The following is a 24,498-nucleotide window of genomic DNA, read 5'->3' on the forward strand; positions in this document are numbered from 1 at the left end:
GGGTGCGAAATGAAAATATGAGTTGTGTAGCTTCGGTGGGAAATTAAATACTTTTTTTCATTGTACTCGTGTCTTAATACAATCAAGGGGTTAATCACTTTTGTTATCTGGTTTAGATATGTCCTGTGATCTCATGTAATCTTTGTAATCTCGTGTAATTTTTGTCATCTCTTGTATCCTCTTGTTACCATTTGTAAAATCTTTGCAATCCGTGTAATTTTCACGCAATCTTTGTTATCGTTACTGTCTCAGGAATATATGTGAATCTTGTAATCTTTTTGTATTCTTTGCCATTTTTTTTTCAATCCATGCAATCTTCCTGTAATCTTTGCAGTCTTGTGGTAACCTTTGTAATCTCCAATGTCGCTGAAATCTTTGAAATTCTTGTAAAAATTTTGTAATTTTTGCAATCCATTTAAAACCTGTCTAATCTTCTTGTAATCTCTTCACTTTTTTGGTAATCTTTGTTACCTTTATTATCTCTGGAGTATATGTAATTCTTGTAATCTCTTTGTATTCCTCGTAATCTTTCTGCAATCCGTGCAAACTTCGTGTAAGCTTCGTAGTCTTTTGGTAACCGTTGTAATCTCTGCTGTCGCTGAAATCTTTTTAATTCTTGTAAAAATTTTATAATTTTTGCAATCCATTTAAAACCTGTCTAATCTTCTTGTAATCTCTTCACGTTTTTAGTAATCTTTGTTACCTTTATTATCTCTGGAGTATATGTAATTCTTGTAATCTCCTTGTATTCCTCGTAATCTTTCTGCAATCCGTGCAAACTTCGTGCAATCTTCGTAGTCTTTTGGTAACCGTTGTAATCTCTGCTGTCTCTGAAATCTTTGTAATTCTTGTAAAAATTTTGTAATCCTTGTATCTTCTTGGAAATCTGTCTAATCTTCGTGCAATCTTTGCACTTTTTTTGGCAATCATCGTTATCCTTGCTGTCTCTGGAATCCTTGTAATTTTTGTCATCTCTTTGTAATATTTTTTGCCTGTGGAATCTTTGTAATTCTTGTAATTTTTTTTTTATTTCTTGTAACCTCTCTGCAATCTGTGCAATCTTCGTGCAATGTTTGCAGTCTTTTGATAACCTCTGTAATCATTGCAGTATTTTAGTAATGTTTGCTCTCTCTGGAATCTTTGTAATTTTTGTAACATTATTGCGATCTTTGCAACCTCTTCGAAATCGGTGGAATCTTTGCGTCTAATTTTTACAGTCTTTTCATAAACTTTATAATATTTGTAATTACATGTAATACCTGCAATCGTAGTCAATATACGCCACTTTTACACGGTGATTAACCCATTGACTAGAATGTTCCAGTATAACCCACAAGAAACGAACATTCGAATAGAGTGGTTGTGATTTTTTTAGTTTCATTAAAACGCGAAAAATCATGTCATCCTTCAGCGGCCTGCATAATTATATTATTAATAATTAGAGCCTCCGCACCCCGCTTGCGGTTCTCGGGAAAATGTTGTCGTATTGTTGAAATTCGCCGGCGAAAATTACGCTCGCCAACGAAGTGTAATTAGCCGCCGGAGCGTACTTATAGTGCAGGGTTGTGTGCACGGAGGACGGGAGAAAGCCTATTGGCAAAAGGTGGTTCGGGCTAAGCGGTTAATTCGTTTGTTTTATTCCTCAAGGTAGAAGTGAAATTCCGAGCGAATGAATCTCTCATACCGCGAAAAGTCAACCTCCGGCAGGTAAACCGTTGAGTATAAAGTAAATAGAATCTGCAGGTGCGGTTAATCCAGGGAAAAACAATTCTCTTTAATTCATTACCTCTTTCAAGTCCGACAAGCGAAAAGATTTTCGGATTTTCCTGCCAATTGTGTGAGGAACGAAGGGAAATGATTTTTCAAAATTTATTACAAACGATTTGAAAGGAAAAAAAAATATATATATAATCACAAAAAACGGGCTAGTTTCCACTCGTCGGCTCTTGTTTTTTTACAAATAATTCGAACACACTTCGCTTTTCAAAATTACCAAAAATACATATAATCGCAGTGAATATTGAGCCTCGATTTTGTAAACAAGAAAATAAGTTTGGAGAATCGAATATCGTCGGATTTTTTTTTTTTTTTGTTTTTGGTTTTTCAACTGTTAAAATTATTAAATACTTCAATGGTATCCCTTTCACCGTGCTAAGAGATATTGATCGTCGATGTTGACATTTTTTCCTACATTTACAACCGATCTTTGACGAAATTATTGCCTAATTAAGTGTCAATTAGGTATTCGCTAGAATATCAGGGCTGTAGGAAAAATAATTGTCACGTGCCCTCTCGATTCTAAGGCACTCGCCTCTGGTGTAATAGGATCAGATATTCCGAAGGCTATAAATAACGGTTAGGATGAACCTATAATTACACCTGAATACGACACGGAGTTGTAACAGTTTCATCCCGATCCTGGCGACACCACCACGCGAATGTCACCCTTCAAAGTTAGATATTCCGAAACACGTCACGTCAGATCGAATCACGCTGGTTCGCTTCAGTTATTCCCGCAAAGAAACTTGACGAGAATTACTCTCATCCCTCGTCGTCGAAGAATATTACGTGGAATTATCCAACCAGAAATTTGAAACCGGCAAGTTTCATCAACAGTACAGAAATACGGGTATTAGTAAAGGCACACATATTTTACATGGGGCATTCCATGCCAATGTAATCAGATTTTTATAACACCACTTTGAATTTTGTTGAAATTTTTTCAAGTGATAGTAGAACTTGGTAAGATTCTCGATATTTCTATTTTTCATTTTTTCGTGCGAAGATCGTTGAGTTGATCATCGATATTCGAACAATTTTCTACAGCACTACCTTTTTCAAAACTCTCGTCAAATTGGCAACAATTTAATTTTTCATACGGTCATTTTAGGATCGATTATATGATGGGATCGCTTTTTCTACTACTTTTCTTCAGCATCTCAAACAATTTCGATTCACAAAAAATAAACGGCTGAGCGTTTCTTAGAATTTTGAACAATATTCTCGAATCATTTTCAGCTATCTAACAAATGTATTAAAATTATACGTAACTTACACAAAACAAAATTATTTCTTTACTATCCGTTTAAGTCATAATCAAAAAAAAATTATCCAATATCAATTTCACCTTTTTTCATGATATTCACATGCTGCTCATGAAATCATTACAGTATGTAAAAAAATTTTCAAAATATTTCAAACGATTCGACGCTGACTTCCGTATCACATAAATATTCAAAGTGTAAAAACAGCAAACAGAAGTATAAATTATTTCGTTATAAGAACCGATCCGAGAACAATCGGTGCTAAAATGAAATATTTTAGAATTTTTCAAAAATTTCACTCTTTAAGTCCGATATCTGCTTTGATAAAAGAAATTTTTTTCCTCAACCGTTGAACATTACTCTGGATCAAAACATGTAAAAATTGTCAGTTTTGCAATACTTGTCCTCGATTAAATGAACTTTTCAATGCATTTCTGAACCTTTGTTCACAATACCGAAAAACCCGTCAAAATTTTCCAAACTTTTTCATTTCATATCGACGAACCGATCCAAAGCTAACGTCTGTTTGCCTAACGTGCCAAACGTAAATAACGCATTGACGTGTCAAACAAAAGGTGGAACTATGTGTACATAAAAACATGAATATTCATAAATAAAAACCGTTGCACGAGAAATTGATTTTATTCTTTTTTTTTTTGTTTCATTTTATTATTGGAGCACTACTATCACCCGAAAAAAATTTCAAGAAAATCAAAAAAGGTGAAGCCAAAATCAGGGGTTGAATTTTCACGGAATGCCCCGTACAACATACATCGACGCTATCTCAGTCAATCCTTTCGCCATTGTCGTTGGACTATACGGGGGGTGGGGCACCCTTTATTCTGACCTTCATATTTCACTACACGCTCCTTTAGGTATATCCTCGAACCGAAGAGTCTGACGGTGAAGAAAAATGACGATTGCTCAAGAAGCACTATGTTCTGGGAAGCCATGGCATCGCTGAGTTCTTTGCGGAAACCGAACCACCGCCCCCCTGTTTCTGCCGGGGTGGGCAAACAGAGAAGGATTTCCGGAAATGGAAGTGCGGGGCGGCTGAGAGAAACCCTCTTTACGCTGCAGCCAATATCTTTGGGATTTCATCTTTTATACGCAACCTCGCCAACGTTTTTTCTGCTTTGACACACACGCGAGAGAAATTATTTTCTAGAAATATGTTTTTATTGTAGTACCGCAGTCCTTGGCAAGAGGATAATTCGATTCGTTTGTTTTAACCTTCCAGTTTTTTTTTCTTTTCTTGTTTTTTTTTCTCTATCCAAAAAAAATTAATACCAATCGTGTATTTTAGATTTATATTCGATATCTCGATATTATGCAAACGGGAATGAAAAAACACAACGAAATTATTTTCGTACATGGTACTTTGTGAAACTATGAAAAGCACGAATATGCACTGTTAAAAATGATTGTGAATTTTCTACATATTTACTGTACAATATAGTTGTCAGATTACGAAATCAGGTTGCAAATTTACAAATTTGGTCTAGCGACGTAAAGTATTATGTATTTGTCTTACATTTGCGATAAAAATGTTTGGTTTTATCAAAATTTTATAAGAAAAACACAAGAAAGTAATTTGACTTTTACATGTTGCAGATTCGAAAGATAATTAATGTTCAATTATTTTCTTGCTCAAAATTCACTGAGATGGAATTAACTAATTTTCACCAAACTGTAGGATTCTTATCATCGTCTATGAAATGTGACAAAAAACCAGATTAACTTTAAAATTGACCAAATGAGAAGATAGACACTGACTCGATGATTCAAAAGCGAATGCTGCTTTATTATGTAACATGAATTGGTGAAAATTGAAACTTTTTTCACTGTACGATTCACCGTCACTGTGATCGATCAAGATCAAGATGTATATATATAGCATTGATTTTTCTGTATTCATTTAAGCTCGCGCTTAAGAAGAAAAACTTTTTCACAATCCTGTCAATTTTTCTCATACTTTAACATCAGCAGGTTGAATTTTTACGCCAGGTTCAAAATCAATGAGAGGATAAACCTTTTTATGTAGAACCTCGATTAATTTTAGCCACATCTTTTAAAGCTCTGTTTGATGGACAGTTCCAGACACTTGATTTGACAGATAGATAAAATTTATCGTTATTTTAGAGTCCTTCAGCCACACTCAAGGAGATTCAACACTCGTAAAATACGTTCGCTCGTATAATTCGGTCGGTTCAAAAGAAAAATTCAATCTAAACAGGCGAGAAGATATTTCCCAACCGAAGAGTCAACATCACGTAGTCGGAAAAATCAATTCAACTAATAAGCTGGAGAAAAAATAATAATAATTATAACCACGAAAAATTTTTAACAAATACATCGTGTATCACAAAATCGCTTGTGAAATTTCTAAAAACTTAATGATGTATTTTTGAAGGTATAAATCTTTGAAAATACCTTGTGCATTCTTAACATGAGAAAAGAGCTTTTTTTATTGCCGCACGATAAGTTTTGAATTCTATTTACTCGCGAACCAACCCACTAAAATTCATGAAACTTTTTGTAAAAACAATTGCACGGTTATTTTTTCGCGAATTTCAGCAACGTCGTTATCGATAGAGGTGTCGAACCTTCTTAGAACAGTCACCGTGATTCGACAATGATTTACGTACTTCTGTAATTACCATCCACGTAACCGATCAAAGATAACACTCTTGTTTCCGGGTAACACAGAGAACGGGAAACTCCCTTGTGCTTCAACTGACTATGTAATTAATTTCCTATCTCTGTGTGACTTATTGCTAGCGTTAGAGAAACGGCAGAACGATTCCGTTCCAAGCGTAAACCAATGTCAAACTTGCCGAGCCGTAGTATCAATTTGCTCAGGGTACTGAATAAACTCGACCATTCCTGTTTCATTATAGGTATACTATATGGTAATTAAGCATTCTAACTGAAGATGGTTTCTAAACCAACTACGAATAGTATAGGAAGCAGTCTTATCTTTATTCGATTTCAAAATCAAAGCAAAGAGAGTGAAAAATTTATAACTTTACAAATTGAAAATTTCAAGTGTTTCGCAATGTCGAAGACGGTGAGAGAATTTTTAAATCAAAACTTATATTGGCGAAACATGAGCCGAATATCAATTGGCTTCGCGTCAGATGCCAGGGCAAAATTAATTCTGTTGGACAAGCAATTACAAACGGTGATAATTTTTTAACTATCAAGTTATATATCGGAGACCGTAAGTTTTCCCGTAATCAAGTTTAAACTGGTGGAAACAATGCATTCTATTTTAACGTGGAAGAAAGTGCTGAATATTTATTTTAGAATGCTGATTAAATTTCAATGATTTGTCATTTATAAATTAATTCAGCTCTTGGTAGCTCAATTCATTTCAAATGAATTTTGAACAACGTTGAGTCCTTTAGAAAATGACAAGCTAATTTGAAAAGCCGAAAATTATTTGATACGCGCTACGAAAAAGAAAAAATTCTATAACGGTTGTTTGACAGGGAATTAATCGTGCAGGAACAAAATTCATTAAAATTCACCACAATTGGTAAATAATATGCCTGGATTACTCACAGCACCGAAGCCGAAAAAGATGTCAAAACTTTGAGAAGGTTCGATTGCAATTTAATCAACTTCCAAACTCCCGTAAGACAGTCGAATAGAATCCACTTCCGGAAGAATATGCACCAAACTCAATATTTTTAAACTCTTGTAACTTTTAGATGAGCGACCTGAGGTTACGTTACTTTATTAAGGTAACTTTATAAAACTGATACTCGACTTTATCTAATTACGTTGGTCGAATTTTTTCACCACTCTCCAGTAATCACAGTATTATCGTTGAAATTTTTTATCAACTTGAGTTTGTTGTCTAAGGAAGATTGAAGAGTGTTATTCGAATCCAAATTTCTGCATTTAAATCTAATGTAAAAAATGTAAAAAAAGATAGAGCCGACAAATCGGATAACTGAAAAATACTAAAAAGTTGGCAACATTTTATTTCAATTTGAATTCCGTTTACTTTACATGTATTATAATTAAATAAATGACAATGAATTGAATTGACTACTAAAAAAGAAAAAGAAAATATTTTTCAGTAACTTCGTTGAAAATAATCCTGTTAATGAAATGATCCATCATAGAGCGAAAACGAACGAATATGTTATATTTTTATCAATTTTTTAGCGATTTAAAATGTTATCGATATCCAAGCTTTCGTTTGTAATTTCACTATTTTTTGTTTTTCTATTTCTTGCACAAATCTTCGTGGCTTAACAATACGATAATTTGATCAAAACTCAATTTACGATTATCTCGTAATAAAGTTGAAATAAAGTATCAAAATTCTACCAACTACCCTCCTTGACAAAAATAACTTCATTTGCATTGATATTGCATATTTCAAGCTGTTAAAAATACTGTAATTTTTTTATTTTTACAGACACTTTTTTCTTCGTACTCCGCAGCCCGAACATCGTGATAATGGGTTCAATGCATTCGCGGCAACAATCGAACATTCGATAACACCAATCAAATCTTCTGATTACGGCCACGAATACCAACATGAGCGGGGAATTGTAGTCAATTCAGTTGGTGGTTGACGCACCCGCGAATAGCCGCCCTTGCACCACGCCGATGTTGTTACAGACCACCCTTCCCTCCTGGCTGTACGTAATTTAGATATTATTGTAGTTAGTTTTCGGATAACCCACGAAGTGAAACCAAAATTTTGAACTTTGGTTCCGCAACTCGGCGAAGCAATATCGAGTAACAAATCATCTTTGAAACTAAAGGGAAATAATTTTTTTTTCAAAACAAACAGGCGACTCCAAAAAACTGAATAGCTGCAACAGCTGTAATCGAAGGTAGAAAAAATCCAGCTACTGTACAGCCTTTCTCGCTAAAGAATTTTTATAATATGGGACCAGTCATTTGTAAAGTTATGCCTGGCACGTAAATGACCAGGGTTATTCGGGTCATTCCCGGTTAAGGGAATAAGGCTCTTACGTATTTGTTATGAATTCAGAGATTCATGAGAGCTATTCGTCTCAAAATTTCTGGAAACTGGATTTTCCCCTTACCTACATAAAAATAATTTTTGTATTTGGCATATCTCTTTGAATGTCATGAAATATTATCTTATTTTGAGTAACTGGAGAACACACGATAATATCGTTTGCAGTTATTTTTGAATGTTCTTCACTGCCGGAAAATTGATACATTTTCCAATAGAGTTTTGAAAAAGTGCCTCATACAACCCATTTCGAAATGTATGTGAAAATGTTAACTGTGACATCCCTTATCGTATCCAGTCTGGAACATTTTTCCCACAAGAATATCAATTGTTATTTTTTTTTTTTTACCATTATTTTCTTACTTATTAATAATGGAAACTATGAATGCTTCATTATATTCAACCAGTCAATTCATATTACAGATTATCAGTGAAATTGAATAATTTGTCTGTTCCAATATCCGCCACATGGGATCCGCAATTTTCGAATCCAAAATTTAAACATCAGACTGGAGTTCAGCGATATTGGAAAGTCGATTATTCTGCAAATTTTACTGTGAATCTGTTGATATTTTCATTTGATATCAGCTGTATCGTACCGGCAAATTATAATTCCGAAATATTACAGAAGTAGTAATTTGAATTTGGATTTGCTGAAAACATTCAAAATATCTATTTTATAGGGATTAGTCAAGTCTTAGATTAGTCTTAGACCCGTAGGGTGAGGGTGAAAGAGTAGAATGGCTACACAACAAAAAGGCCAGAAAGTCGAAATTGCAGAGTCGAAAATTTAAATCAACAGCATTCATCACGAATCGAAATCTGGTGACAGCGGTGGGATATGAATTGTTCTTCCTTCAGTTTCTTTGACTCTGATAATTTGTTCAATCATTCGATTTGAAACGTAGAAAGATAAACGATATATTCTTAACCATTCCGACGATTCAATATTCTGGCATTTCGTACTGTGAAATTTCCGCATTTCAATTTTCACAACAAACTTCGACTTGTTCCGTATTTCGAAGTTTAACGCATCAGATTTCCGACTCTTCTATAATTCGATGTGGCCATTCTACGTGTCGACCCGCACCCTCGGCGCTGTTTCTGTCCCTCATTCCTCTCGGTTAAATTCACCTGACAGCCCAATTCTCGAGGTCAAGCACCTCGCGGGTGTGGGCGTGCGAACAAGGAAAGGCGGAAATGAAACTGGAGGTGGCACGGATAAACGAATGCCGGTGCGCGGATGCACATAAAGAGAGGGGGAGGTGGGGACGTGAACTCACTGGTTGAGGTTCCGATCGTTGCTTCCGGTGGTCGCCGACGCCTGCCCCCCGGACGCCCCGCCGCCCCCCGAGTCGTGGTGTCTCCGTTCCTTGTGGACGATGCCCATCAGCTTCATCCACGGGTTGTTGGCGGCGTGGCCACCCATGCCGCCGCTCTGCCACATGGCACTCGCCAGCCTCGCTGCTTTCTTGGGGGCTCCGTAGGAGCTCCCGACTCAGCCTACCCGGGGAACCGATGAGGAACCCCTTAACGGGGGTCCCGAGGGAGGTGGGGGAGGCTGAGGGGCTGCTGGGGGTGGCGCGTCGTGCCCTGCACGACCCCGTTGGCTCCCAAGGCCGCCACTCGAGGACCTCGAACATCTAACCTATATGACCGCTCCGCACCGCTTCCCTCCCTCCACCACCCCCTCCAACTTCCGGCCTCGACGTTATCGGGGTTACACTATCGCGCTCCGTCTTCCTCGGTCTTCTCTCCGCAGTACTTCTTCGCACAAATTTCGCGCACTCTGCACTGCCAACATCAGATCATACACAACTTGCCGAATCGGAGGACGGCGGGGAAAGAGGGTGGTGGGAGGGGGGAGGGGGGGGTGAACCAGCGGCAATAGGATATTACGACCACACGAGCGACCCGTTCCCCGATTTCTTTGCCTCGATCTGATGGAAGAATTTATCCTCGAATCGACAATTGCGCGAAGGTTACAAATTACTTGGAGCGATAACTGAGACTTGATATTATCACCGTGTAATGTTCTGATAGCAACCCTCTCCACCCTTCATGCCGGTAAGAGAAAAGAGTTTAACCTTCGTCTCCTCGCCTTTTACGGATTATGGTGTAGGAAATATAATGCTATAATATGGATAATTGTATTTAGTGGATGAGAAAAAAAAAAATAGGCATCCCTAATTGCACTTCGGTGTTGGTACATGTATTGCGATACAGCTTTTTTACCGCCTTATATTTTCCTTTCCTGTGTTTAAAATTTTTTTAAATTTTTATGCCCCGTTTCACGTTCATCGCAGTACAGAAAATCCAATTTAATACGTAATGTGGATTCATAAATTCCTGGGATGAGCGAGAAATATCCGTTTTCAAAAGGAAAGAAAGTTTCGCTTAGGAATACAGAAGTATGGGAAATTTTATAGATACACGATTTTGGGCACCATTTTTGTGCTTGGTAATAATTGTGATATCAGTTGTCACGAAAGTCGGTTTTCATACTTCTAGTGGTGAGTGACTTTGTTCAGAGATTGAGGAAAATTCAGCGAATTTTAAAATCCCGAGAATAATGCTGTGATTGACGTGAGACTCTACTGATGTCTGTATTCTCGTTCGTTTTGATGGAAAATTTTTCTGTCTGACGTAGTAATATTTGAGTATTATGAAACGATTTTTTACCTACAACGATCAGCGCAAAAAAAAGAGATAATTTAAATCCGCGTAAAAGTGATCGTATTAAAGAATTACGAAGTTTGACTGAAACCTTTATACACGCAGAAGTTATTCCTCTTCCTCAACGGCACTTGAAATTTCTATACCCATTGAATAATCAGGCAATTGATCTTCTCTACTGCCTCTGTTCCGATCTCTGAAATTCGGTAAAAATATACAAGTGTATTACTGCCACCGTGCTGTAGACGGTATATACACACAAGTCGCTAGCTGAGAATTAGGTCATTAATTAATCCGTTAATAACGTCAGGGTGAAGAAGATTGGCTCCGAATCGTGATACTCTCCTCGAAACGGAGAACGGGTCGCTCATTGTCCGCAGATAAATAAAGGGAAAATAAACAAGGGGCGAAGTAAATAAAATGTGAATATAAATTCCAGAGATTGATTTCAATACATCTGTACACTTTCACTTCCGGGTTACGGTCGAAAAACAGGCACCACCTCATGTACACCTCGGGCTATCGCTGGTTCCGAGTAGCACTGAATGGGACGGTACTTTACAGGCACTCTGGACGAAGGCCTTCCGCCTGTCCATCAGTCCCTCCGTCACTTAAGGCTCCGAGCACCGCGGTGGTAATTGCAGCCGAGATCACGTCACGATACTAATTGCATCTTGAGGTCTAGTGACCGGGGTCACCGGCAGTTACACTCGTCGTCGCTAGCCATTCGTCGTTTCGAGGACTGAAAATGCGAATAAGGTTGTAATTCTTTCCGGAAAATCAACGGTTCGCACGAGCGGTCACAATACACCGATAGATTTCCCAGAAATCACGCGACACTCTACGTAAAGGGGCGAGAACACGCGCCAAAACACGAGGAGGTCGACTGGAAAGGGTTGATAACTGACGACAACGGCAACTATTCATTCACGGATCATTGGGATTGAATTGAAAAGCTCGTAACGTTTCAAATAGTGTACGCTGATTTTTCGAACCTCACTGATTAACGAAATTAACAGAGTAAAAGAAACCAGAAACAACAACAATTTCTATCCCACCGCTGTCACCAGATTTCAATCGCGCCTGACGATTAACGAAACGAATGAAATTCGCAAATAACCGTGAAACTAATTGGAAATAATGACCGATCTATTTTACGAACGTAAGTGATTCGAAAAATTAGCGAATGAACAGTCACAGCATCTACGAAATTGTACTACGTACATGGTACACCGTGATAGGAAGTGAAAGAAACTCGGACAAGTCAATTCCTATCTCACCGCTCTCACCAAATTTCGTTCTAGCCTGACGATTAGTGAGTTGTAAAAAAACGCGCGATGAATCGTAAAACTAAATCATAAAATAAACTAAGCAAATCATCGCGTCTCGCTGTCTTCCGATCTTGCTGGATCAGTGTTGGACGAGTGATTAATAAACTAGTCAAAGTAAGAAGAAAAAAAAACTAAAATTGGAAAAGAGACAATCCGTATCCCACCGCTGTCACCAGATTTCGTTGAAGCCCGCCAGTGAGTTAGTCGAATAAAATTTGCGATATATCATGTAACCCAATGAGGGAAGTGTATTACCCTTGAGTGAGAAAAAATCTCTGACCCGATGACTATCGGGGAACCTTGTGCAGGTGGTTACAAATACAAAGGGTACTTTTTTTAGGGACGGATTATTCCGAGCGTACAAAGGGAAAAGCTCGCGGTCCGGCGCGTGTTCTCGGGCAATAGCTGCAGTTCGACGGGGATCGACACGACGACCGGGTTCGCGGAGAGGGTCTCAAGTCGGCGGCACCAGGCTCTCGGGTCCGGCACGGTGCCACGGTTTCGCCTCACTGCCGGGCTCACTGCAGACACTGACGCACCGCACCCCCACCCTCGTGGTTCACCAGGCGTACGGGACGGCAGCGGCCCCGGCCAGCGCCGAACACCTGCGCCGTGCTCCCAAAGCGCGGAACCTCCGGCAGCCCGTCTATATAGGCGGGGGTGGATGGTGCAGGAGGACGATGGGGGCGGCAAAATCCACCCCCGAACCCCAGGAGTTGTAATAATTAATCGCGGGTCGTTGGCAAGTCGTGCCTCCTACCCGTGCGTGCATGTCCGCAGCGCAGAGTCTCGCCGTTTTACATCTGCGCTGCGTATCGCACGCGTCGGAATTTGCCGGATCGAGGCGCGGATGCGTGCCTCTGAGGTGTCTGTGGCAAAACTGAGTTAAGAGGATTCGTATCCTGACTAGGGACTGAGAACGACCAAGAGTAATCTATTTTCGATTAACCCTAGTCCGTCGCACTGGATGAAATTCATCCCAAAAGTGTTTTTTTTTTTTTGTTTTCTTTTGCTGCAAAAATTAGTTATAAAAATCTAAAAATATCTAGGTATTTTTTAAGGATCGCAGATAAAGCTGTCTCTGTTTTCTTAATCAAAATTTATCGTTCAAGTATTGTAAAACGTCGGAAAAGTTAAAGAGTGTCAAAAATTTCGAAAACCATTTCCACGACTAAAGGACTCTACGAGGAGTTTGAAAAATGTTTAGGGGGTGAAATTCACCTAGGGTTACCGATTAGGGTTAAATCGATTATTTTTACCCGATTTATGGTGTATAGTCGATTATTTTTCCTTACAATCGGTTGTTGTTTTTTTACTCCCACGAACGACGCAATGCAGTATCAATTTGTGTGATTAAAATATCAATTTTTATCATTGTCTCACTTACTAAATACCTATTTTATTTAATAAGTTAATCATAAATGAATATTTTCACCTGAAATTAAAAAAAATTTGAATGAAACTATAAATCATGAAACGACTTTTCCGCTATCAAGACTACATACTAAAATTTATTAAATTTTAGTTTCGTGTGAACCGTTTCAAAAAAAAAAAAAAACACGAAATAATCGATCAATCGATTATTCTTAGCTTATTGATAGTGGCCATCGCTACTAGAGACCAATGATAGTGTGAGGAATTCATTTCTGCGAAGCGGTGATTGGAGAAATTTTACTCACAATCAGTCTTAGGCAAATTTGAGAAATATTGTTTCTTATTCAGACGAGGATAAGATGCAAATCACGTGTTTTTATTTTGTAATAACAAGTTTACGAAATCCAAATTACAAATATCATTCAAGTACATTGAATCAGACCGAAATGAAGTAGAAATTAAATTTCAATTTTTGTAAATGAATTAAAATAAAATACGAACAAAATTTGTAATTTGTTTTTGACGGTGCGTATTAAAATACGAATTGGTTGAGTTGAAAAATTGTAATTGGATTGAGTTAAAACTTTGATTACACTTTACAAATTGTAATTTTTCCTAGTAGAAAGATCAATTTCTTATACGAGTTTCAACCAAACTGAAACTAACCACTGATTAAAAATCGAATTAATATTTCGTATCGGCCTGAATACAAAATAAACATGCAAACTGTAATTTCTTTCACGCTAGTTACAAATTTCTTTGATTTAGATACAATATTAGAATTGACGTGGAGAATAATGATTGCTTTAGTAATACACCGAACTGAATTTCTGCTAAATTGGTGCTTTGAGGATATCATCCCATGGCGCAATACACTCAATCAATCAATCAATCAATCAGTCTTGATCGGTGCTTCGAAGAGAACGAAACGTTTTGTTACATTCCGCTTGAGAGTGAACCGTAAGCAATTTTTTTTTTAGAAGTGGATTTCGCGTAAAATCGTTATTGCACAAATTATCGCTGGGATAAAAGTATTTGACGTGAAATACTGCAGTAGGATTTTAGACTTGACTGAAATTGAGATGAGAACTTTCTCGGGCATTTAAGTGATGAATTTAAAAGCTGCCTAAAAACCAAGATGGCCGCTATTGAAGCATTTGTAATTTCATTTTGAATCAAGGATCATTTTTCACGGATGTAGACGCTCGTAACTTTACATATTTGTTAGCAAGTTACGATGCATTTCGAAAATTATGGTGAAAAATGGAAAAGATAAGTTCGCTTTATTAATAGCTGAACTGAACTTGTAGAAACACCGAAAATGGAATAAAAAATATTCCATGAAATTCAAAATCTCCTAAACTACACGGAAATCTATTCCTCAAATAGAGTCAAGTTGTTGCTGCATTGTTTGATGAAAAGCCGAAACTTTCTATTCAATTGCACTGTTTTTTCAGCCAGCTATTCAATTTACTTCTGATTAAAAAATAACTTCACCTAATCTTAAAAGAGGATAATTTTGGAATAAAATATGAATCCGCACAGCTATTGGATGTGCGATGAGTTGTAAAACTTTGGAGATATAGTATAAAGTTCCTTCTAGTAACTTTTTGCATTCGCTGCAAGTACCAACTCTCGTGGAATAAAGTTTAAAAAAAGTTTTATCGCTAGCGGTTGAACTTTTCAACGAAAGCAAAACGCGTCGACGTGCATCCCGCGTGAAAAAAAAAAAAAACAACCAATTATGCCGGACGACGAGGATATTTTATTACAGAAACTACGCTAATTAGTTACGGTACGTGAACCGAAATTAAAATGTCCTTGTACTAATTGAAAAATAAATGCATCTCGTAGTCTTCTAAGTTTTGCATACTTAAATATGTTAAATGCTGAAAAAAACCTTGACGATTACCAATTTTCATACCATTATTTGTATTTTTTACGTGTCTTGCACAAACATTATACAATTTCTGTTCAAATCATCAATCGTCAAGATTTTACGGTAATTGCTCGATCACATTACGTAAAAAAAATTCGGTCGAATGGCTTCGTACTCGTTTAGTCAGTGTCACAATTACTGTAAAGTTTTTAATGTAAACTGGACGAAATTTGGGCGAAAAATCAAATATTAGGTGGAGATGATCCATCAAACTCTCCGGTCTTCTTCCTCTTCCGGTTATCAAATAACAAATTTTTGAAGTTTCATATAATTATTTTGTGCATCCTAAATTACAATCTCCATCGATTTGGAACGAAATTTCAACGATGAAGTAATTATCTGGCAAAAGGATGTAACGAAACTTTTCAAACTTCCACTATTTTCAGCTACGTATATTCTGAAATTAAAGAAATTAGGTCGTATCTTCACTGAATACATGATTTTTTGCCTCATTTCGAGTGAAGTATTCTAATATCTATGGAAAGATTGGTTTCGCCGAAAAATATTTTTGTGGATGTAAGTTTTTAGGTGTCAGGGCAGAAATGAGATAGTTTCATCGACCTTTGTACATTGATTTCTTCCTCAGCATCGTTTACAATGTCAAAATTTTTCTAATATACGACTGTTTTCCCCAGTCTCCATTATTCAGACATCTAACAAATCATCCAGCTATGCCCATCGCAAAAAGCTAACCTTTTTTGTTCACCCGGCAAGTTATAAATGCGCGAACTGTTTTTTTGGAATCAGAGCGAAATCTCTGCAATTTCCGCGAATTTTTTTCCATAATAATTTACACTGTCTTCGGTAAAAATTAATATTAAACGAGACTGTGTATCTTAGACGTCTTTAAGATCTCTTGAAGATGTCTTATACGATCCGAATCCACACACCAACTTCGCGAATTCGTCTTAAGAACGTCTAATGCCTGAAATTTGACGCATAAGACGTCTTTAAGATGATCTCAAGATGTCTGAAAAACATTTGACTTCTCTTTATTATATCTCGAATCTTTTCAGAAAAAATTTCAAGCCCTCTGTCACCTGTTCTAACGATTTTTAAACCTCTTCAAGACGTCTAGAGACAAGGAAACGTATTTTGAAGTAACGATGTCTCGAAGAAGTTCAGAAGATGTAAAAACAGATCACGTAGAAAAATTTACCGAAATACTTATTTCGGACTCAATATTTGGGCCTGGAAATAATCGTGCAGAGGAATCTTTTACTGTTCCGAATTTAAAGAATCCTTGACCGTGAGATTATATCTACTGATTGATTATTTTCTGAGACGAATCTTATCGACCAAAAATGCATTCATTTCATATCTCTAAGAAGAGGCACCGTTTTCTTTTACAAAAACCAATGAGTTAATTACGATGCAAAAAAGGTGTACAATGATTACAATTACAGAGATTAGAAATTGATTACAGGGACTACAGAAAGATTGCAGCAAGATTACAAAGATTACAGCAAGATTAAAAATAAATCACAAACGATTACAGAGATTGCAAGGTTTACAAAATTACGAAAATTACAAAAAATTACAGGAATTATAAGATTACAAATACATTACAAATGATTACATAGATTGCGAGGATTACAAAAAATTACAAAGATTGAAAGAATTCGAAAAGATTACAAGGATTACGGGGAGAATACAGAGATTACAAATATTACAAAGATTACAAAGATTCGCAGGGATTACAGATATTACATAGAGATTGCAACACGACGAAAGAGAATACACAAGATCGCAAAGAATGCAAAATATTACAACAAATACAAATTATTTCCAAGAATATATGAGATTGCAACAGCGATTAACCCCTGGACAAAAACGTATTAATCAAACCTTGAGCCGAAATGAGCAATTACATCGGAATTGAAAATGTCGATAGGATTAGAATCGATGCGAGTCGGTCCCCTGCCTATTTTATGCTAATGCTGGGAAACGTTGATACATTCATTTACATATCAGTAGTCGATAAAAATTCGAGTGCCGCTGATGTGAGTCGGTGGGTGGTTTGAACGTTTGTTACATATATATATATATAGGTATATAAATATATATATGTATATTATACGAAACAGTCTTGTCGACATGCGGTACAAAACTCGTTGCCGCATGATATTGCGGGGATCCTAAAACGCAGGTTGTACGCTTTAACCCTGCTTCACGTCCGCCCACGTCAATAAATTTGAGTCTCTTCGTGTCCCTCGCGCTAAGAGAGATGCACAGTACCTAAGTGAGTTTGAGGATCCGAGGAACGAGAGCACGACCGAAAAAACCACTTGATTTTGAAGATGCTTGAGCGGAGACTTCACTGGAATATTTAATCAACAATGATACTTTGAAAAACAATTTACCATCATTATTATTGCTGAGAAGAGTGAGATCGAAAAAATCATTCCACAAAAATTAAGTCCACGATTCTAATCATAGGATGCGTAAAAACATCAATTTCGCATTAGTCCGAATTTTCATGGCTCTTGATCTTTATCATTTCCATCATGAAAAATAGCTTTTTTACCTTAGTACACGATAAACATTTTCCTTATCCTATAAGTGTGACACAAATATTTACGATATTTAATTAATAATTAATTCAAAAAATTTGGCAGTTGTAAATTGAGCACAACTGCCATCGACGATTGTCGAAATTTTTGAGCTTAGAGACAGTTGGTCACCTCGTAGGTGACACGGCGAATCATTAAATAAATTTGTTCAAAATTTGTCTCGAAACAATTGACTTCGCGTTGAATTTAGCACTCCGAAAACCAGTGGAGACATTCGGTCTGGAGGCCACGCCGTATTTTTCATTTTCAGTTAAAATGAAGTTCAGATATGGGCAACGGGTTTTGGCTTGTGTGCAGACACATCGGCGGTGCCAAAACGTTCCACTGGCGACACCCAGATTCCGTGACCTAGACACTAAAAACACCAAACCATTGCAGACGAAGCTGCGCCATACGAGTGTAAAAGCAACAACCGCGGCTGCGGTTGAATTAATTGATTTAGTTCTCTGTAAAATAACGATTTCCAGACCTCATTGTGCCCTTCGCTATACAACGTATGCATGTCCCCTCCCTTCCGTTTTGGTCAATTAAATTTTTCTGAGGAAGTTTTTTACCGCCTCCTTCCATCGTCCAACGCCTTCTCTCTCTCTCTCTCTCTCTATCTCTCTTTCACTCGCGCGCTCCAAGAACGAGCTTTTGCTCGCCCCACGTCGTTAAGCCGCTCGTCATACGATTAGTCGCGATTTACGAGGTGCTCAGCTACCCCTGGAGGTATAAGTCCCCCCCCCCCCCCCCTCCAAGTGCAAAGGTACAAGCTGATGGCCAGATATCATATACCTACAGAACTATACTGTAAGAAAAATTTCGTCCATTTCTATGATCTATAATTTCATGTCAATCTGACACTTGTATCTATAACGCGGTACTAAAATTGTCGGATATGAATCTGAATCTAAGACTGTGTGCTGTCAATCTGACACTTGTATTTAACGTCAATCAAACACTGGTTGATGTCAAACTGACACTTGTATTCAACGTGCATCTAAGAATATCTGGTGTTAATCTAACACTTATATGTAATGTGCATTTACAATATCTGATGTCAATCTGACACTTATGCTTAATGTGAATCTAATATTATCTGATGTCAACCTGACACTTTTGTTTAATGTCCATCTAACAACATCCGATGTCAATCTGGCACTTATGTTTAATGTCCATCTAAGAACAGCTGATGTCAATCTGACACCTATGTTTAATATGAATCTAACAGTATCTGATGCCAATCTGACACTTATATTTAATGTGTATCTAACAATATCTGATGTCAATCTGACACTTATATTTAATGTGAATCTAACCACATCTGATGCCAATCTCACACTTATATTTAATGTGCATCTAACAATATCTGATGTCAATCTGACACTTATATTTAATGTGAATCTAACCACATCTGATGCCAATCTCACACTTATATTTAATGTGCATCTAACAATATCTGATGTCAATCTGACACTTATGTTTAACATGAATCTAACAGTATCTGATGTCAATCTGACACTTATGCTTAATGTGAATCTAACAACATCTGATGCCAATCTGATACTCGTATTTAATGTGAATCTAACAACATCTGATGTCAATCTGACACTTATATTTAATGCGAATCTAACAGTATCTGATACTAAATTTCCGAATTGACTAAGAAAATTGTCCACACCGGTCATTTTTAAAACCACATTTTTTTGCAACGGCACATTTTGTGCGATAAACACGATAAAACTACGACAAATGTGTCAAAAAAAAAAAAAAAAGAAAACAAATTATTATTACGAAATTAGAGTTTTTTGTTTAACTAATAAGTTACGCAAGTTTGTTGAACTTAAGAACATATGGATTTCTTGTTTTCCATTGTTAACAACGTAGTGTTATTGACGTGAAAAGTGCAGTCTCGTCGAAAATTTTGTTACATGCTGAAGGTGTCATAACGACAACAATTACCGAACATTTTTCAAGTCCTAAAGCTTACAATTAAATAAATATAAAATTATTACTACTAGGTTATTTTGTAACCTTCCCGTAACAGTAGAATCAGAATTGAAAATGCTGAATTTTATTCAAACAATCTCTTCGCAATACTGAGAAAAAAAAATTAAAAACCGTAGAAAAAATCAACGTCAATACTGAATTTATATTCGATTTCTAACATATGATAGTCTCGTGTGAATGGTGCTGCTTGGAAATTCATCACACTGAAAAACATGTAAATCAGTATCAGCGACAAGCCCCACCGCGCCGAACTCGTCCTTAAAAATCATCCCGTGAGGGTGAAAATGAAATATTCCGTTTTCACCGCAGAGAATGAGCGTGAAACTGTACGTTAAGCATTAAATATCTTGATACGCAAATCTCGACACCATCTTATAAAGAGCAACTCCCCGGGGGATAATTATAATTTATTTCGTGGGTAACATGGCTGTAATTATATTGTACATTAATTCAAGTGGCTTCAACACAGAAATGATACATTTTATACACTGAGAGAAATTCTTAGTTCCGGTTACCGCTCGGTTCTTGAGTATTTTCATTTTTTACCACAATCGAAAAATATAGTTCGAGGTAGAAAGTGAAAATTAGTTTTGTATCCGTTACCCGAAAGTCTAGTATCCGTTACTATTCCTTCTCATTACGATCGCTGTTGCTATATTTTCTTGCAACTGTTGCGAAAATTTAAAGCTTGTGCAACAATAAATTGACGTCAAAGCCTTATTTAACTAAAAAAGTAGAGTAAACCTCACAAACTGACTTTGCGTTGCAATAACCAAAAAAGGATCGACAATAGCGCAAAATGGTTAGGCGTACCTCGTTTTTCGTAATTCCAACAATATTGAAACAGTTTTTTCAACAATACCTCTTTTACCCAATTTTTCTAGCTACCGTAACAAATGAAATTTTTCTCAGTGAGCGGATTTGTACTCTCGCAATTTGTTCACGTATTTTCAAACTGTGCTATTTCCTCTTCGTTGCGTTATTCTGCATTGTATTTTAATTAATTTAGTTAATTAGTCCATAAATTTAACCCGAAACCCAAAGTAAGTCTAATTTAATCATCAAATATCGCCTTTGAAGACCCAGCGAAAATAGCTACTTCGTTCATTCCCATAATTCTTTGCTGCCAGTTACAGGCCGCAACAGATAAGCTAACAAACATCGTCAGACACCTTTGACGGTCCAATTAATTAACACGTTACCAAACGGCTTTGTAAACTGACTTCCCAGCTCCAACTGGACTAAGAAAGGGTCAGACACGGGTCGATTAACCATCCCCTACTTTCATCCCTCCCTTCGAGTCCCTATCTCGCTAGATCTCCGCCAGCTTATCGTTAGCCAGTTGTATTTCCGGTTCTCCGCTTGGCCATTGCCACTTCGTCACGTTTCCCGTATGATCGCCTGCTCACGATCCACCGGATGGTTTATTATTTCATTACACGGTTTGTATTATTATTTTTTTTTTTTTAATATTTCTTACATATCCACGTGGGTGTTTCTTTCCGTTTAAGTTTTACCTAACCATTTGGGTAACGACTAATTTTATTTAGGAAATATATTCGTCACTCAAATTGTTCTCAATTCTCTCTTTCTCAACGATCGATAACTTTCGATTTAAAACTATGGATTAAGAATTACCAAGAAATATAATGTCATAATTTCGTTACGAAGTTCTTGAGCTTTAATTATAAGTAATAGCTTTATTCTAATCAAGTTTTATGCAATTTTTATACATGAAATTTGTTTCGTTAACATTCAGATATTCTCGTCGAAAAAAAAAAATAATCGCCAAATTTTCATCAATTTTCGAATGAATTTACACGCTAGAGTTCCACCTACTTTTAAAACCGATATTTTAACCTAATATTGGGATTATAAGATTTCATAAAAATATAGCAATAGAAATTGTAGTCAGTACTTTACTTGTTATACAATGTTAATGTACGATTAAAAAAATTTTGATGAGTATGTCAACCGAGCCATTTGATCTGCGATCTTGCGAAATGTCTTGAAACAAATTCTTAGTTAGCATTATAATTCGAGAAATATTTCGTCATTAATTATTCCGAAACATTTTCATTTTTTAACAATTTTATAATAAATTTGGTAGAAATCGTTGAATTTTGATTACGAAGTTTCACCTTGAGTACGGAAAAACCTACGTTTATGCTATTAGAAAAATTGTAGCTAACTAATTTACCGTGGTGAATGCGGTAAATCTTTAAGGTCATATCTATCATGATTTAAATTTATGACGCAATACACGCTGTATTACGAGTATAGAGAATTATAAAATTCCTCTTAATATAACGTCCGCACTGCTAATACCGTTGTACATAAAACTGCAAAGAAAGAAAATATCTAAGTAAAATTAACTGTTATTCGCATTTTGTCGAGCCATATATTCCGGGTACTTGTATTTACTGCACGCATAGTAAATATGGTTGACTGCTATTTAAGATCATGTAGTACTACTACCTTTACCGACCGAGCAAACTCACCATGTTTCTTCGTATATTAAAACAGTTGAAATTTGAACCATTTTCGTTCGCTTGTTTATTTAATATAGGAAGAAAAAGGATGATTTTGCTCGGTCGGTAAAAGTAGGAGTACTACACGACCTTAACGTACCGCTACATTGGAATTCTGAACACTTTTACTTTATACATATATATTGCAAGTGTTGCCGAGCTTTAAAAATCACATTTAAACCACTGCTATCAAAAGTCAAATGGGTTTGTAACATGCATGGTGCATGAAAAAATATACGTCACGTGATTAACGATAAATGTATCCCGGATTGTGCTAAGCGTCAGAATTCAAGTGAACTCAAACCTATTTCTTCAGAGTCAGTGGAAACAATGAGATTACGATTAAAAATAGAATTCAGTTAACCTATGCGTAAAATTTCATACCCCGAGTACCTTGAAGCGAATAATTCTCGTGGTGAAATCGGAAAACTGATGCGATTGAAACTGTTGAAATAATTTCCTCAAGTCTTTCTCAAGTTTCGTATGCTATTATTGGCCAATTTTAATTTCGAAGTTTCAATGTTGGTTTAGAATCAGCGACTTGAAATGCTATATGAATATGAACTTCACCATAGTTGCGACTCTTTTGAAAATTAAATGTATCAAGTTGTATTCAAAAATTTCGAGGTAAAGTTTTATTTCCATAACGACCCAATAGTCTTTCGAAAACTGTACGTCAAGCTTCACAAACTCGACCTCATCCTCGAATTTCAAAATTCTGTGTTCATATTTGAATTCGACGACAGCGAAAATTGTTCAACGACCAATTTTGACGGGAATTTCAACACGTGTTAAATTTCTGTTGGTGAGCTCAGAATAAATAAGGTGAACGAGAGGAGAACCTAAACCCAAGTTTTCGGAAAATCGAAGCTATTGACCTTTCGGAACAAGAAGCCAATTGCTCATCACCGAAGACTTAAGTACCATAACGTAAAATGTCGAAACTCTGTCCACGGAACTTGTAGCTACGAAGTTTGAAGTCTGTAGAAAACTATACATATGCCTTAGTCCCTCAGACAGCGGAGAAAGCTTTCTTGAAACTTCTGAAGAGAGCTGATGAACTTTTTTGTCAACTGTCCGAAAAGCTTTCGCACATGTTATGCCTTTTTTGAGACTGTGTCCCGGATTAGTAACTCCCCTTGAACTACTCTATACCACATTCATAGAAGTATCGGAAAATTTCTCTGACGCGATGTTTTACACTAACGCTGTTAAACAAAGTCGTGTACAGTATTTTAGTATCTACATATATGTCAGAGCAGATATGTTGAGATCTGAGAAATAGTTGTGACTGACGAATCAGGCATGAAAAAATAATTATCACATGGTTGTGTTGGGAAAATTTTACCGATATCAAAGTAAATACAACTTGGAGCAAGCTGCGTGCTTTTGCTTTGTCACATTGAGCTAATTTATAGTATTGAGAAAAATTTCATTTGTTATAGTAACTAGAAAATTCGGTAAAATAGGTATCGTTAAAAAAACTGTTTGAATATTGTTGGAATTACGAAAAACGAGGTACGCGTAAACATTTTGCGCTATTGTCGATCCTTTCTTGGTTGTTGCAACGCAAAATCATTTTGTGAGGTTTACTCTACTTTTTTAGTTAAACAAGGCTTTAACGTCAATTTATTCTTGCACGAGCATTAAATTTTCGCAACAGTTGCAAGAAAATATAGTAATAGTGATCGTAATGAGAAAGAATGGTAACGGATACTAGACTTTCTGGTAACAGCTAGAAAACTAATTTTCATATTCTACCTAGAACTATATTTTTCGATGGTGATAAAAAATGAAAATAGTTAAGGACTGAGCGGTAATCGGAACTACTAATTTCTCTCAGTGTAGAAACGAGAGGAGGCAAACCCGGTTTTTCTAGGCCGAGCATAGGTTTGCGATATGAATACGGAAGATTAAAATACCGTTGCCTCCTTGATGCACACGATTCTTCATATAACATGAGTATATTACGCGTTTTTTCACGACGCACGCAATTGAGGTTAGGGTCGCGCAATGCCAATTTTTTTCGC

General features: G+C 36.6%; 1 protein-coding gene across 2 annotated transcripts in view; it reads right to left on the bottom strand.

The window, feature by feature from the left end:
* The window catches only part of LOC124186552 (potassium voltage-gated channel protein Shaker), a 271,921-nt gene extending 259,380 nt beyond the window's left edge, over window positions 1-12,541 (bottom strand). The window contains exons 1-3 of one of the 2 annotated variants that reach the window (XM_046578359.1): window positions 12,422-12,541; window positions 11,184-11,470; window positions 9,336-9,846 (exon numbers count right to left, since the gene is read on the bottom strand). In XM_046578359.1, the coding sequence (XP_046434315.1) occupies window positions 9,336-9,499 (164 nt within the window). In that variant the 5' untranslated portion in view covers window positions 9,500-9,846; window positions 11,184-11,470; window positions 12,422-12,541. Of the gene's footprint in view, window positions 1-9,335; window positions 9,847-11,183; window positions 11,471-12,314 lie in introns of both variants that reach the window. The other variant, XM_046578358.1, reaches the window with a different exon arrangement.
* Between the last annotated feature and the right edge of the window lie 11,957 nt (window positions 12,542-24,498).

The sequence above is a fragment of the Neodiprion fabricii genome, chromosome 7, assembly GCF_021155785.1.
Source record: "Neodiprion fabricii isolate iyNeoFabr1 chromosome 7, iyNeoFabr1.1, whole genome shotgun sequence".
Lineage (NCBI taxonomy): Eukaryota > Metazoa > Arthropoda > Insecta > Hymenoptera > Diprionidae > Neodiprion > Neodiprion fabricii.